The sequence below is a fragment of the Gopherus evgoodei genome, unplaced genomic scaffold, assembly GCF_007399415.2.
Source record: "Gopherus evgoodei ecotype Sinaloan lineage unplaced genomic scaffold, rGopEvg1_v1.p scaffold_32_arrow_ctg1, whole genome shotgun sequence".
NCBI classification, from domain to species: Eukaryota; Metazoa; Chordata; order Testudines; family Testudinidae; genus Gopherus; species Gopherus evgoodei.
The window spans coordinates 4,698,531-4,716,039 of record NW_022059994.1 but is presented as its reverse complement, the minus strand read 5'-3'; the positions used below and the strand labels follow the sequence as shown (position 1 = coordinate 4,716,039).

Genomic DNA, 17,509 nt, shown 5'->3' with positions numbered 1-17,509 from the left:
GTTTATGGAAAGTGAAATAATGTCTGTTGTGACGAATAAAAGGGCAAGCAGCGACCAAGAAATGTGCTATTGATGGCGCTGTCAGCAATAGGGAGGTTGCGAGCAACGAAGGAGCTTGTCCGGCACGGGTGGTGGGCTGTGCGTCCTGAACGGTCACTGCGTATGGTCTTTGGATGTGTTCTGGGTGGAGACGTCTCCTTGTGACTGGAAATACCTCCCAGCCCCATCAGCAGGGCAGGGACAGGGAGGAATCAGGAGGATGCTGATGTAGGGAGGCAGCTGGCTGGGTCCTCTGCAAGGAGCACAGAGTCCAGGCAGAGGCCTTAGCTCAGGAGCAGAGCCCTCAATAGCGAGCTCCACTGCAGCCACTACATGGCGACTCCAAGCACGGCAGGAAGAGTGACTGGCCTTACCTGGCTGCTGTATAAACTGCTGCTGTTCTTCCTTTCCCCAGGGGCAACTTCCACCACGACAGGTACAAATCAGAGCCCAAGCACATCCAGCACCACCTCTAGCAAGGCCACCGTCACCTCCAGCTCTGCTGCCACCGTGAGCCCCAGTTCCACTCCCCCTGAGACCCTCAACACCGCTGGCACCGCAAACCCCAGCTCTGTGGCCACCACGACCTCCAACTCTGCTGCCCCCGTGAGCCCCAGCGCCACTCCCACTGAGACCCCCAGCACCTCTCCCACTGCAACCCCCAGCTCCACTCCCCCTGAGACCCAAAGCTCCTCTCCCAGTACAAGCCCCAGCTCCACTTCCACTTCCACCCCCAGCTCCTCTCCCAGTGCAATGCCCAGCTCCGCTGCCACCTCAACCACCAGTTTCTCTCTCACTGAGACCTCCAGCTCCCCTGCTGCCTTGACCCCCAGCTCCGATGCCACCACAACTGACAACTCCACTCCCACCACAAACCCTAGCTCCACTCCCACCACAACCGACAACTCAACTCCCTCCTCAACCCCCAGCTCCATAGCCACCATGACAGACAACTCCACTCACACCTCCACCCCCACCACGACTGACAATTCCACTCCCACCTCAACCCCCACCTTCACCCCGACCACGACCGACAACGCCACTCCCACCTCAACCCCCATCACCACCCCCGACACGACCAACAGCACCACTCCTCCTTCAACCCCCAGTTCCACTACCACAACGAGTGACAATTCCTCTCCCACCTCCATCCCCACCTCCACTCCCACCACGACAGACAATTCCACTCCCATCTCAACCCTCAGTTCCACCCTCACCATGACTGACAACTCCACTCCCACCACAAACCCTAACTCCACTCCCACCACGACCGACAACTCAACTCCCTCCTCAACCCCCAGCTCCATAGCCACCATGACAGACAACTCCACTCACACCTCCACCCCCACCACGACTGACAATTCCACTCCCACCTCAACCCCAAGCTCCACTCCCACTAAGACTGACAACTCCACTCCCACCTCAACCCCCACCTTCACCCCGACCAGGAGCGACAACTCCACTCCCAACTCAAACCCCAGCTCCACTCCTACAACAACTGACAACTCCACTCCCACCTCAACCCCCATCACCACCCCCGACATGACCAACAGCACCACTCCTCCTTCAACCCCCAGTTCCACTACCACAACGAGTGACAATTCCACTCCCACCTCCATCCCCACCTCCACTCCCACCACGACAGACAATTCCACTCCCATCTCAACCCTCAGTTCCACCCTCACCATGACTGACAACTCCACTCCCACCACAAACCCTAGCTCCACTCCCACCACGACCGACAACTCAACTCCCTCCTCAACCCCCAGCTCCATAGCCACCATGACAGACAACTCCACTCACACCTCCACCCCCACCACGACCGACAATTCCACTCCCACCTCAACCCCAAGCTCCACTCCCACTAAGACTGACAACTCCACTCCCACCTCAACCCCCACCTTCACCTCGACCAGGACCGACAACGTCACTCCCAACTCAACCCCCAGCTCCACTCCCACAACAACCGACAAATCCACTCCCACCTCAACCCCCATCACCACCCCCGACACGACCAACAGCACCACTCCTCCTTCAACCCCCAGTTCCACTACCACAACGAGTGACAATTCCACTCCCACCTCCATCCCCATCTCTACTCCCACCACGACAGACAATTCCACTCCCATCTCAACCCTCAGTTCCACCCTCACCATGACTGACAACTCCACTCCCACCTCAACCCCCAACACTACCCCCACCATGACCAACAATTCCACTCCCACCACGACCGACAATTCCACTCCCACCTCAACCCCCAGCTCGACTCCCACCACTACAGACAATTCCACTCCCGCCTCAAACCTCAGTTCCACTACCACTATGACCGACAGCTCCACTTCTACCTCAACCCCCAACATCACCCCCACCCCGACCGACAATTCCACTCCCACCGCAGCTCCCAGCTCCACCCCCACCACCACCGACAACTCCACTCCCACCTCAATCCCCAACACTACCCCCACCACAACAGACAATTTCACTCCCACCTCAAACCCCAGCTCCACCCGCACTACGAGCGACAACTCCACTCCCACCACAACTCCCAGTTCCACTCCCCCCAGCACTGACAACTCCACTCCTACTTCAACCCCCAGCTCCACTCCCACCACAACTGACAATTCCACTCCCACCTCAACCCCCAGCTCGACTCCCATCACGACCGACAATTCCACTCCCACCTCAACTCCCAGTTCCACTCCCCCCACCACTGACAACTCCACTCCTAACTCAACCCCCAGCTCCACTCCCACCACAACTGACAATTCCACTCCCTCCTCAACCCCCAGCTCCACACCCACAACAGACAACTCCGCTCACACCTCCACCCCCACCACGACCGACAATTCCACTCCGACCTCAACCCCAAGCTCCACTCCCACTAAGACTGACAACTCCACTCCCACCTCAACCCCCACCTTCACCCCGACCAGGAGCGACAACTCCACTCCCAACTCAAACCCCAGCTCCACTCCTACAACAACCGACAACTCCACTCCCACCTCAACCCCCATCACCACCCCCGACATGACCAACAGCACCACTCCTCCTTCAACCCCCAGTTCCACTACCACAACGAGTGACAATTCCACTCCCACCTCCATCCCCACCTCCACTCCCACCACGACAGACAATTCCACTCCCATCTCAACCCTCAGTTCCACCCTCACCATGACTGACAACTCCTCCCCCAGCTCAACCCCCAACACCACCCCCACCACGACCGACAATTCCACTCCCACCTCAACCCCCAGCTCGACTCCCACCACGACCGACAACTCCACTCCCACCTCAAACCCCAGCTCCACCCCTAGTATGAGCGACAACTCCACTCCCAGCTCAACCCTCAGTTCCACCCTCACCATGACTGACAACTCCACTCCCACCTCAACCCCCAACACTACCCCCACCATGACCGACAATTCCACTCCCACCTCAACACCCAGCTTGACTCCCATCACCACAGACAATTCCACTCCCACCTCAAACCTCAGTTCCACTACCACTATGACCGACAGCTCCACTTCCACCTCAACCCTCAACATCACCCCCACCACGACTGACAATTCCACTCCCACCTCCACCCCCACCACGACCGACAACTCCACTCCCACCTCAAACCCCAGCTCCACTCCCACCATGACCGACAACTCCACTCCCACCCCCACGTCCACTCCCACCACAACTGACAATTCCACTTCCACCTCAAACCCCAGCTACACTCCCACCATGACCGACAACTCCACTCCCACCTCCACCCCCAGTTCAACTCCCACCATGACCGACAACTCCACTCTCACCTCAATCCCCAGTTCTACCCTCACTACAATCGACAACTCTACTCCCACCTCATCCTCCACCTCCACCCCGACCACAACCGACAACTCCACCCCCACCTCAAGCCTCAACCCCAGCCCCACCATAACCGACAACTCCTCTCCTCCTTCAACCCCCAGCTCCTCTCCCACCATGACCAACAACTCCACTCCCACCTCAACCCCCAGTTCCACTCCCACCATGACCAACAACTCCACTCCCACCTCAACCCCCAGTTCCACCCCCACCACGACTGAAAATTCCACTCTCACATCAACATCCAGCTCCACCCCAACCACAACCAACAACTCCACCCCAACCACAACCACTAGCTCCACACCCACCACGACCCCCAACTCCACTGCAATCATGAACCCCAGCTCTGCCCCCACCATAACCAACAACTCCACTCCCACCTCAACCCTCAGCTCCACTCCCACCATGACCGACTTCACCCCCACCTCAACCCCGAGCTCCACCCTCACTATGACTGACAATTCCACTCCCACCTCAGCCCCCATCATGACTAACAGCACCACTCCTTCCTCAACCCCTAGCTCCACTCCCACCACAACCGACAACTCCACTCCCACCTCAACCCCCAGCTCCACCCCCACCACCACAGTCAACTTCACACCAACCTCAACCCCCAGCTCCACCCCCATCATGTCCGACAATTCCACTCCCACCTTAACCCCCAGCTCCACTCCCACAACCCCCAGCTCCACTCCCACCACAACTGAGAACTCCACTCCTACCTCCACAACCGACAACTCCACTCCCACCTCAACCCCCAGCTCCCATCCCACCATGAGCAACAATTCCACTCCCGCCTCAACCCCCACCTCCACCCCTACCACTACCAACAACTCCACTCCCAACTCAACCCCCAGCTCCACTCCCTCCTCAACCCCCATCACAACCCTCGACATGAGCAACAGCACCACTCCTCCCTCAACCCTCCTTTCCACTCCCACCACGAGTGACAACTCCACTCCCACCCCCACCTCCACTCCCACCACGACTGACAATTCCACTCCCACTTCAAACCCCAGCTCCACTCCCACCATGACCGCCAACTCCACTCCCACCCCCACCTCCACTCCCACCACGACTGACAATTCCACTCCCACCTCAAACCCCAGCTCCACTCCCACCATGACCGACAACTCCACTCCCACCTCCACCCCCAGTTCAACTCCCACCATGACCGACAACTCCACTCCCACCTCAACCGCTAATACCACCCCCACCATAACCGACAACTCCACTCCCACGTCAACCTCCATATCCACTCTCACCATAACCAACAACTCCACTCCCATCTCAATGCCCAGCTCCACTCCCACCACGACCAACTCCACACCCACCTCAACCCCCAGTTCTACCCTCACTACAATCGACCACTCTACTCCCACCTCAACTTCCACCTCCTCCCCGACCACAACCAATAACTCCACCCCCACCTCAACCCTCAGCTCCAGCCCCACCACAACCAACAACTCCACTCCTCCTTCAACCCCCAGCTCCTCTCCCACCACGACCAACAACTCCACTCCCACCTCAACCCCCAGTTCCACCCCCACCACGACCGACAATTCCACTCTCACATCAACGTCCAGCTCCACCCCAACCACAACCAACAACTCCACCCCAACCAGTGCCACAACCACTAGCTCCACACCCACCACGACCCCCAACTCCGCTGCAGTCATGAACCCCAGCTCCACCCCCACCACAACCGACAACTCCACTCCCACCTCAACCCTCAGCTCCACTCCCACCATGACCAACTTCACCCCCACCTCAACCCCGAGCTCCACCCTCACTATGACTGACAACTCCACTCCCACATCAACCCCCACCCTGAGCACAATCGACAACTCCACCCGAGTGGGTGCCACAACCCCCAGCTCCACCCCCACTGTGACCAAAAACTCCACCCCCACCGTGACCCCCAGCTCCACTCCTACCTTTACTCCCAGTTCCACCCCCACCACAAGCTTCAACTCCACCCCCACCACAACCGACAACTCCACTCCCACCTCAACCACCAGCTTCATGACCCCCAACTCCACTGCAATCATGAACCCCAGCTCACCTGACACTTCAACCCTCAGCTCCACTTCCACCTCAACCTCCAGCTCCCCTGACACCTTGACCTACAGCTCCACTGGGATCCTCAGCTCCACAGGCTCCTCAACCCCCAATTCTGCTGCCACCTCAACCCCCAGCTCCACAGGCCCCTCGCCTCCCAATTCTGCTGCCACCTCGACCACCAGCTCCACAGGCAGCTCGACCCCGAATTCTGCTGCCACCTCGACCCCCAGCTCCACAGGCAGCTCAATCCCAAATTCTGCTGCCACTTCGATCCCCAGCTCCATAGGCACCTTGACCCCCAGCTCCGTTTCCAGAGCTACCAGCTCTGCTACAATCTCTCCACAATCTACAGTCACTATTTCCAAGAATACTGGGCATCCTACTTCTTCTGGGTCTCCTGCAGTCACGCCCACCCCCTCTGTTGTCAGCTCTGCAAGTTCACCTAGCTCCAGCACTTCTGGTGTCCCAGCCTCATCTGCTCCCACCCTGGGTATGTTTACTTCACATTCAGTGTGTTTAGGCAGCCCCAAAGGGCTCCCAGCTGAGCTCACGGCCCCCATGTGCCAGGTGCTGTACATCCAACCCAGCAATACCAACCCTGAAACCACCTACCAAATTAGCACATAGATCTGCATGCCCGGGCTTCCCCAAGTAGAACACATCAGGTTGAATGCTCATAGGTCTGGGAGGGAGGGGGTTGGATGCGCCAACGGGGTCATTGATGGAGGGGCACAGAAGGTGCCTGGTGCACTCTCTTCCTATGAGATGGCCCTACTTTGACGAAACTTAGTGAGTTTCTTACTCAGGGAAACTTCCCAAGTGGCTGTGCCTAGATAGGGGCTGAACAGCTGTCCTACATGGTTCACCTCCATAATCAACCCTTGCTGGGACTGGGCGACAGGGGATGGATCACTTGAGGATTATATGTTCTGTTCATTCCCTCTGAAGCACCTGGCATTGGCCACTGTTGGAAGACAAAACACTGGGCTGGATGGAGCTTTGGTTTGACCCAGTCTGGCCGCTCTTATCTTCTTATAACTTGTGGCCATTTTTATCCACCAGGTTCCATCCCAACTAGCAGAGATACGACTTCTTCTGGCCCACCAGCTACTGGACCAACCACCTCACCCAGTCTACATGAATCCACAACACCTTCAGGGTCTGGCGCTACCACCTCATCTCTTGAGACCGTTTTTGTCACCTCACAGACCACAGGTGAGGTTATTTGTTTGTTAAATAACAGGACTGGTCAAAGGAATTCTGTTGAGCCATTTTGGCTGATGGGCGATGGGGGGCTTTGACCCAATGAACGTTTTCACAGAAAAGGGCCACTTGCTGCGAAAACTGTTCATATTTCATCAGCAAATTGCAAATCAAAGCTTTTCAGCTGAAAAACAAAAAGGTCCCAGGGTTTGTCTTACAATTTGGGTGGCGCTTGCATACGTTTTTTATCTGTCGGCTGTTTAGAGCTGAAATCTTTCCTTTTTTTTTCCTTCCAGTTTTGGACCGATTTTGGCTTTCTTTCGTGGTCAGTTTAAAAATTAGTAGTTATTATTTTGTGGGGTTGGCTTAACACTTGAGGGGGTTTGGTCAAACAATTGCCCCTGTTTAATGTTTCAGTTAATGCAATATTTTCAGTGGAAAGTTTTGATGATGATGATTGAGGCGGGGAGGGGCTGTTTCTTTTCATTGACATGCTCCACGGAAAAATAAACCCCTTTTCTGCCCCCCTGTATGAAAGAGGGAAGGGGTTTGTGCCAGTGGATCAGGACTGGGATTCAGGTACCCTGGGCTCCAGTCCTGGCTCTACTACAGTCCTGTTGGACAAGTCACAGCGCCGCTCTCTGCCTCAGTTTTCCCGTGTACAATAGGGATATGACACTAACCTCCTTTGTGGAGCTCTTTGAGAGCTACTGATGAAATAAGCTCTCTAAATTAGATTCCTGCTGTTATTATTTCTTTGTATTACAGTAGAACCTAGAGGCTGTTTTTGATTTAAAAAACTCCCATTTGTTGCACTAAATAAACAAAAATAATATTAAAAATATAAAACAGACAATTTTATGACACACATTTCTGATGTGGAAGAAAAGCTCCCAGTCATTTCCGCACTCAAATAAAAATGTCAAGCCGCTCTATTAGCCCCATTTTGCAAATAGGAAAACTGAGGCCTGGAAAGACAAGAAGACATGCCCAATGTCATGCAGAAAGAGGCTGAGCCAGAAACTGAATCTCTTGAGACCCAGACTGTTTTATAGAGTAGAATCGTTCCCAGAAGCTGCATTCAGATGGGGTCTCTTCTAATTGATGAGGCCAGCCTGACGCTCAGAGAACTAAAATGAATCATGCCAGAGGAAGCTTGCAACCCGAGGAGGAAAATGTAACAGGATTTGGGAGGCCAAACCACTCTGATCCCACATGGCTCTTTGTCTCCCTCTAGTGGTGACGCTATGGCTTGATTTGCGAGTCTGCTAATGCCCCTGAACTAATGCCCTTGAACATTTTAAGGCCAGAAAGGCCGGTGAGATTGTGGATAACACAAGCCTTCTGCAGCAAACCCCGAGCTTCTGCGGGAGCCGGAGCGCATTATGCAGGCGGCACTAGTGTCTCAAAGTGCTCTAAAATCCGCCTGCCTGCTCAGCCGGTCAGCTGGGCCTCATCAGGGCACTAGGTAGGACACCTGGTTCAAATTTGCACAAGGGGTCCCAGGGCCTGGGTTGTCCTGAAAGTTGCTGCGGCTTATCCAGGCGTGATCCTGTCGCTGAAGCATGAGGCTCTAATGCTTGGATAAGAGACGGCCGCCCAGGTGACAGAACAGGCTCAGGGGGTTGGGTGGGCCTGTACACAGGTGGCTAACCCAACACAGCATGGCCACACTGGTTTTAGTATGCCAGTGACCCTTTACCTGACCATCAGGGGGAGCTGTGCTCCCTCAACACCCCCTGACTGTGAGCATGGCCTATTATGCTTTCACCCTGGCCTGACCGTCCGTCCCCTCCCTCATCTTGTCCCCTGCAGCCTCTCCGGATAGCAGCGCCCTCCCCTACTGGGCCATCATCCTCATTTGCCTGGCCGCGCTGATCCTGCTGACTTTCTGCTCTCTGGTAAGGATCCCGGTGAGAGGGTGCCAGTCCGCGGGGCGGGGCATAGGTTGGTGGTGGGCTGCAGCGTGGCAGCCCAGTCCTTGCCACCTTCAGCTAAAAGGCGTGTGGTTGCAATAGTAGGTTGTTATCCTCTATGCTGGGCAGATGATAGAAGCAGGGGCGGCTCCAGGCACCAGCACGCCAGGTGCATGCCTGGGGCGGCAAGCTGCGGGGAGCGCTCTGCAGTATGCCTGCGGTGGGTTCACTGGTTCCGTGGCTTCAGCGGACCTTCAGGCTGCCGCCGAATCCATGGGACCAGGGACCTCCCACAGGCAAGCCACCGAAGGCAGCCTGCCTGCCGTGCTTGGGGCAGCAAAATACTTAGAGCCGCCCCTGGCTAGAGGGCAATACGGCAACCACTTTGGGGGTGCATGGCAGAAGGTGGTGTAAGAAATACCACCCTGTATGTGTGTGGGACAGCCACCCACCTGCATACACTACAGGACTCCTGGGTTCTAGTCCCAACTCTGGGGGAGGCATGGGATCGGGGGGACAGGGGGAGTCAGGACTCCTGGGTTCTATCCCCAGTGTTAGGAGGGCCATACTGTTTAGAGCACAGGGGTTGGGGGTCAGGACTCCTTGGTTCTCTCCCCAGCTCTGGGAGGAAAGTGGTGTCTAGTGGTTAAAGCAGGGGGGGCTGGGAGTCATGTTTCCTGGGGTCTCACCCCAGCTTTGGGAGGGAAGTGGTGTTTAGTGGCTACAACACACATACACAAACACATATTCTCTGTATCTCTTTCCCCTGCCATTCACCCTCTGTCTCTGTCTCCTGCAGTTGGTGTTTCTCCTAAAGTCGAGGCTGGCTGACGCCACCTCCTACTCCGTTCAGAAGGCTCATCAATTTCTCCAGAACCAGAGCTGACGCAATCACAGTTGAGGGAAAAATGGGCCATCCAGAACCCTTGACTACAGCCACCCACAAGGGGGCTGCTCTGATCCGGCACGCCTGGGCTAATCCAGAGCCACTACACTCATTATTGAGCTGAGAAAGCCAGTATTAATCCTTAGCTGCCAGATGAACATATGCTGCTCTCTGGGGGGCAGCGGTGGGATGGAGCTTCGGTCCCCTTCTGGGACCAGGGAACACAGATCAGTGGAATCTACACCGAGAAACACAAGCATCCTATGGTCTGTTCACTCATTAGGTGGCACCCAGAAGAAAGGAACAAATCAAAAAAAGATGGATGGCTATCGAATGGGCTGGATAGTGGTGGAGTTGTCCAGTGGTTAGCGCACAGGACTCCTGTCTTCTATCACCCGTTGTGGGAGTGAAGTGGGGTCTAGCAGGTTGAGCAGGGGGAGCCAGGACATCTGGGTTTTATTCCTCTGACTGCACAGCATCCATTGAACAAATATTTTCTTTGCTGGTCTGCACTGCTGTATTTCTGTGACCTCTTCATAGCAGGGCCTGTCTCTCTCTCTGTGTCTGGGCAGCGCCCGACACAACAGGGCCCTGATTTCAGCTGGGGGAGGGCCCGTCTCTCACTGTGTGTCTGGGCAGTGCCTGGCACATTGGAGCCCTGATCTTAGCTGGGGCAGGGCCTGTCTCTCACTGTGTGTCTGGGCAGTGCCTGGCACATTGGAGCCCTGATCTCAGCTGGGGCAGGGCCCGTCTCTCACTGTGTGTCTGGGCAGTGCCTGGCACATTGGAGCCCTGATCTCAGCTGGGGCAGGGACTGTCTCTCACTGTGTGTCTGGGCAGTGCCCAGCATAACAGGGCCTTGATCTCAGCTGGGGCCGGGACTGTCTCTCACTGTGTGTCTGGGCAGTGCCTGGCACATTGGAGCCCTGATCTCAGCTGGGGCAGGGCCTGTCTCTCACTGTGTGTCTGGGCAGTGTCCGGAATAATAGGGCCTTGATCTCAGCTGGGGCCGGGACTGTCTCTCACTGTGTGTCTGGGCAGTGCCTGGCACATTGGAGCCCTGATCTCAGCTGGGGCAGGGATTGTCTCTAACTGTGTGTCTGGGCAGTGCCTAGCACATTGGGGCCCTGATCTCAGCTGGGGCAGGGACTGTCTCCCCCTGTGTGTCTGGGCAGCGCCCGGCACAACGGGGCCCTGATCTCTGCAATTGTCTCCCTATCAGAATCACTGAGGCTTGAATCAATATACTGGAAGCTTTGTCCTTGGTGAAAATATGTACATTGGCCAGGGGCAACAGTTGTAAATTTTGTATCAAAGATTTTATTGTAAAATTGTGTATTTTACTCTTGTTCCAAGTTTGCACATTTGCACTATGTTGGGTTATTTAACTCTGCCTTTGTCTATACCTCATGTATTAATCTGTGGATTGTTATTTTATATATAGATATATATTATATATGTAATAAATATTAAATATTTCATCTGTACCATTCCATTAAATTATATTATCTCTTCCCAGTACGTCACATTATTACTGGCTCATACCAAGGGACACTATCTAGGCTGGTATCTCCAACCCAACGCCAAGCCCACCCTGGGTCAGAGCAATGGACCCCCACCTAGACTGGTATCCTTACCCTGACTCTATTTTCACCATGGTTCAGACCAACAGGCCCATCTAACCCAGCATCCCCCCTCCCCACACCCAACCCATGCTACACAATGGAAATAACCGTTAACATGGGCCTCCCTATGCTGCAATGCCACAGGTGGCTACTAGGTCTCAGCCCGGCCCCCGTGCACACAGCCTGGCTCTTGTGCTAACCAGGGCAATCAGACACTAGGATAGCAGGGTCTGTATCTCTGGGGAAAGCTAAAGCTGCCCTGATGGCCTGTCCTTGGGTCCCAGGCTTTTCTGGGGGGCAGGAGAAAGAGGACTAAAGGGAGCCCCACTTTTATCATGCTTGAGTCAGGCTCCAAAAAAAAAAATCACAATTTTTTAATGTTAAGGCTAATATACGTGTATAGCAAGGCGGTGTGGTCCCCCGCCACCCCGGAGAGGGACGAGCCCTTCCTGACATCAGAGACGGTGGAGCCAGCGAGTCCCGCCCCCGCCCCCCAGAGCTCAAGGCGCAGGACAGGAAATATAAAAGCCCGACCCCAGAGCTCACTTGAGGAGCAGCCACCAGAGAGGCCAGACGCCTCCGGCCTCGCTCCTGGTTGGGACACCCCCGGCGACCTGTGGCGGACCCAACGACTGCCTGACCTGTCGACACTCGACACTGACCAGAGCCCAAAGGAGCTGCCCAGCCTGCCCCTCACCAGTTACCTTGAGGAGCCCATGGTGCTGGACCCCCCAGAGGACACCATCCGGACCTAGGGACCTCTAGAGGGGAAGTTTAGAAACAGCCCGGGGGCAGCGAGGGTGACCAGACAGCAAGTGTGAAAAATCAGGATGGGGGTGGGGGTAATAGGAGCCGATATAAGAAAAAGACCCCAAAATTGGGACTGTCCCTATAAAATCTGGTCACCCTAGGGGCAGCCGACCCTAGTCTGGCTGCAGCACTGCGAAAGCCTATGTCAGTGTATTGCGGTCAGGATCCCCACTGACACAGCAGTGGCTCTTCTGCTGCTGCCAGGGCCCCGGGCTGGGATGCAGTGGAGTGGGTGGGCCTGCGTCCCCCCTGACACCCAACACGTGCGTGGCATCTCTCCCTCTCCCAGGCCCCTCTGAGCCGAGGTCCTGGGCTTGCTGTTTACCTGCCTTTGCTCAGCCCCTGCCTGAGGGCCTGAGCCATTGACTCCTTGCTGCCCCGCCTTGACTCAGGGGCTGCTAATTATAACTGTTTACTCAGCCCCTGCCTGAGGGCCTTAACCCCTGACCATGGGCCGAGTGCAAATAACTCTGTGTTTGCCTCTACTGCTGCCCTAGCGAGAAACTCCCATGGCCAGGCTAATTCTCCGTCAACAACTGGAAGGAAGTAGCGAGGTGCTGTGGTTCCCGGCCACCTCGGAGAGGGACGAGTCCCAGTCAAACCCCTCTAAAATGTGGGAGGGTTTTTTTTCTGTGACTGCTGGGCTGTGAGTCCTGAGGGGTCCTGTTCGCCATTTTTACTCCACGGTCAGGGCTAGAGGTTTACCTTGTATCCAAAAAAATGAGAGCTGAGTGCCTCATCCACTCCCATGACTCCAGGAGCAGGGGCTTCAGGATGGGGGGAAGCCATGCACAAATCACAAGTGTTTTCAACACTGGAGCCCAGGTTGCCTGCTCTCTCTGGCACTGTGGAGCCCGGGCAATGGAGGGCGAAGAAAGAAATGGATGGGCCTATGGATCTGATCGAGGGTAGCAGGGACCAGGCAGGATACTGGGCTAGATGGGCCTGTGGGTCTGATGCAAGTGTAGAAGCTGACATATCTGGGCTCAGCCCACTGCAGGGAGCACCCGCGCCGGGTGGGACTGGCTGATAATCCCAGGGAAAATATGCAACCCGGCCGAGTCATGCAAGGACCGCTCAAGGACCAGATCATCCAGTGCGTATAGTTCTGGGGACCCGGCCCTTCCCCAGTGCTCCTGAAGGGCCCCTCTGGTGCACCCCTTAAGCCAGCCCATCTGGAAAGACAGGACAGTAGCCCTGAGTCACCTCCCCAGCCTGTCCCGCTCACCGATTGATTCTTCCTGTTGGCTCCTTATACACCAAACCTGTGCATGGGAACAGGCCTTCCAATGATCCTGCTGCTGGTACCCCTTAATCCCACCTCCCAGCCCCCCTGCTATTTCAGTTGCCCCCCACCTCTGCTGTTGCCCCTCTACCCTGACTCCTAGCCTCCCCTGCTATCCCAGCCCAGAGCACTCCCCTCCACCACAGCTCTGTCAATGCCCCTCACACCCCACCTGCAGCCCCTCTGCCATTCCAGTCCTGTGTTACCATATCTCCCCCTAGTGGCTGCACAGGAGAGGGGATAAAAGACATTCTATAGCAGTGCCAATCGGCAGCTGCATTTCAGCACCGCGTGAAGCTGCGCAGCTGTTCCCCAGCTGCCCCACCCTAGAGGCGGCCGCATTTCAGCCCCAGCTGAAGCAATCGCTGTATATACCGGTGTTGGGATCCCTGCCAGCATCTGTCACCGGTGTTAATCCAGCTGGAAACAGAGATGACACATTCCGATACTATATTCTTTTGGCCGTTACCTCCTCTTTCAGGTGTCTGCGGGGAATCGGGAAAGACACATCTTAGAGAAGACACATGTGGGGGGAATGTAGGCAGGGCTATCTCAGGAACACACCGCATCAGTCCAGAGCCCTTACAAATACAGCGGGGCTGCCAGCCGGCCAGGACAGAACCCAGGGGCACAGAGCATCCTGAGTGAAGCCAATCTCTGCCCCTCTCTGCCCCCGGAACAATGCTACTGTGCTTCTTTGTTTTCTGGCTGTGCTTAGCAGGTAGGTCACTCAGGTGCCAGGCTGGAGTGGGCAAGACGGGGCAAGGTGGCCAGCAGGGATGATAATTAATTGCATCCTGCTGTCAAGAGTGTTCTGAATGTGGGGACCGTAAGGCACAGATCAGGGTGGGATTAGGTCGCAGAGAGAGAGAGAGCACAGAAGAGAACCTAGCCATCCTGACTGCCAGGCTCACACCCCTCCTCTAGCAACTGGACCCAATAGTCCTGACTCCCAGCCCCTCTTCTCTAACCCACTAGACCCCATTCACCTCTCAGAGCCAGGGAAAGAACCCAGGAGTCCTGACTTCCAGACCCCCTTCTCTAACCCACTAGACCCCACTCACCTCCCTGAGTTAGGAACAGAGTCCAAGACTCCTGGACTCCAAGCCCCATCCTCTTCTATAACTGCCCCACCTGCCTGCCCCCAGAGAATTGAACCCAGGAGTCCTGGCTGGAATCTAAACACTCCCGAAGCAATGGGATGAGATTGGATACGTTTCCCGGGTGGATCAGACATTTCCCAAGGGGGTGGGAGGTCTATTAGCATGTGGAGTTTTCTCCCCAAGGGAAACTCCAAACAACAATAGGAGCCCTGGAGAACAGGCTGCAGGGGATGGTGATGTATTGGCCAGGGGCTGCGAGAAATGGTGACATATCCAGTCACTCCTTTCTATGTGTCACTCTAGGGTGGGAAGGGAGAGAGAGGCAGGAATTTCTGACCTTCCCCTGCACCAGGAACCTCACCTTGCTAAGGCTGATTCTAGAAGCCTCTTGCATCTGGGTGAAGACTGAAGTTACGACACAGAAGAGAGTGGAAAGTTGTGGTATTGATCTAAGTAACATTCAGTGAATTCCTGCTACTCCCTTCTCACGAGCCTAAAGAGACTCCTGGAAGTAAGTGACAGCAAACCAAACAGTGACCTGCCCAGTGACATGAGACGATCAGAATTATTATGATCCAAGAGTTTCTCCCATCAAAGAGGGATTTTGTCAAACGGAATTTGATGGGGAAAGTGTCATCTGAGTCTTTTCCCTCCAATGCTTTGATGGGAAAATTCAAAGTGAAAGGAAAGAGGAAATGGTTTGGTGTCTGTTCCAACTGAATTTTTAGTTTTGTTCTCATTTTTGAAAAAATAAAACACCAAATATTTTTTTCATGGGCAGGAGGTAAAAAAAAATTTAAAACAAAGAGAGAGCAATCACCTCGCCTGTTCCAAAAGTAAAAGTCAAAAACCAAAACCAAAGTGATCAATTGCAATATGAAAGGGAATAATGTATTTTATTGTGATGAAAAACATTTCGTTTTGATTTTTCATTGAACAAACAGAATGCCCAAAAAGAGAATTAAAAATATTTCAATTCTGATTTGCCGTTGCAGTGTCTCATGGAAGTTGAAGTTTGGCCCCCTCACGGCTTCATTCTCCTCTATGGACTGAGCTCCCCATACAGACTTCATCTCCCATGATGCACTGTAGCCAGGATGGGCAAGCTTGGAAGCTCATGGGAGTTGTAGTCCCCCCAAGGAGCCCAGCCTATAGAGGAAAATAGAGGCATGAAGCACCTGAACTACGACTCACATGAGGCATTCTGGCACCATTTCAAAATCCAAATAGTTCACGTTTTTTGGGCAAAAAAGTTGAAATCACCTTCCAAAAAGCTCCCATTTTCCCAACCAGCTTGAGTCTCCCCAGCCCTGCTCAGTAAAACCTTCCCAACGTGATGTCCATCTCTTTTTAGTCACCACTGCACCAGCCAACCTCAACTCAGCACCGCTGACAGTTACTGGTGGCCCCATGGCAACTGTGCAAGTCACCGACAGCACCGTGGCACCGAATGAGGTCACCTTCACCACCCAGGCGCCTCTGGCCGTCATCACCAACACCACCGCACCAGGAACATCTAATGTCACTGTGTCACCACCAGCAGTCACCAGCAACACTGCCACATCCGCCCCGACCAACACCAACCCCTCCTGGGTCCCAGACAGTGCCACCACCATATTGGCAGCGGGAACAGGTTCAGCTGCACCACGTACTGAGAAGAAACCCCTCTCCTTTGTCTCCAGGGCTAGATACAATTGGAGACACTAAGGTGCCCCCGACAGATCATTCTGTGAGTCCCCCCGGGTCCCCCCCAGCTCTACGTCCCATTCTCAGAAGATGTAAAGCTGTTACAGTCCCAGCTAGAAAAATTCTTAGACCAAAAACCTCATCAAGTTTCTCTATAAGTGGCATCCATTGGCATACTAATAAGGTGTATCACAACCTTTAATGTATTTCCCTGCGAGGTGGAGCAGCGATATTCTCTCTATTTTAGAGATGGGGAAACTGAGGCACAGACTCAGCAACGCGCTCAAGGTCACGGAGGAAGGCTGTGGCTGAGCAGGGAACGGCACAGGGGTTTCTCACAGTCTGAGCTAGTGTCCAGACTCTGGATCCAGAGCTAAGGAGATTGATATTGATCTAGTAAATCAGAGCACGGAGGTTTACCAACATTCATGAGAGTCTAGTTAGTGCTAAGGTTAAACAACAAGGTTTGAAAGTCCCCATAGTTATGCGACTTAAGAAAAACAGCCTTAACCTTGGCCCCTGCAATACTCCCTGGCTCCCCTTGCCTTGCTGAAATGCCAGGTTCCTCCAGAGGTTATCAGGCGTATATCACATTTGCAGGCAAAAACAACCAACCACCAAGTTTTGGTTTGGTTTCAGTAACCCCAGACCTATTCTGTTTAGCTGAAAAGCCATAAAACAAAACACATCTTCCAAGGAGCAGACTCACCACTGGACCTCCCTCTGCTGGCTGGGCATGGTGCAGCAGGCTCTCTCAGCCAATTCAAACAGTTTTAACAATCTTGCAAATCAGATGCCCAGCATCTCCTGAGAACAAAGAATTTTTTATCCCCCCCAGTTCCTGAATAGGGGGAAAGAACAGCCCCAAAGCTACCTCAGCTACTCATGCAAAACTCCTGAGGGTGGGGTTCTCTGCCTTTAGGTATTATCCGAGGATATAACAAGTTATGGTGGCTCCCAGACTGTGCCTGCAAGAACTCTGGGTAGAATGCTTATGCAAATGAAGCAGCACCATGGCTGTTCTTCCCCCTGATCACCAA

General features: G+C 54.5%; 1 protein-coding gene across 1 annotated transcript in view; it reads left to right on the top strand.

Annotated features, from left to right (window-relative positions):
- Positions 1-10,570, top strand: part of MUC22 (mucin 22) — a 36,978-nt gene extending 26,408 nt beyond the window's left edge. Inside the window, exons 7-11 of the mRNA XM_030543570.1 lie at positions 455-6,092; positions 6,165-6,445; positions 7,018-7,170; positions 8,974-9,059; positions 9,874-10,570. Coding sequence (XP_030399430.1) covers positions 455-6,092; positions 6,165-6,445; positions 7,018-7,170; positions 8,974-9,059; positions 9,874-9,960 — 6,245 coding nt within the window. The 3' untranslated portion in view covers positions 9,961-10,570. The remainder of the gene's footprint in view (positions 1-454; positions 6,093-6,164; positions 6,446-7,017; positions 7,171-8,973; positions 9,060-9,873) is intronic.
- Positions 10,571-17,509: the final 6,939 nt, after the last annotated feature.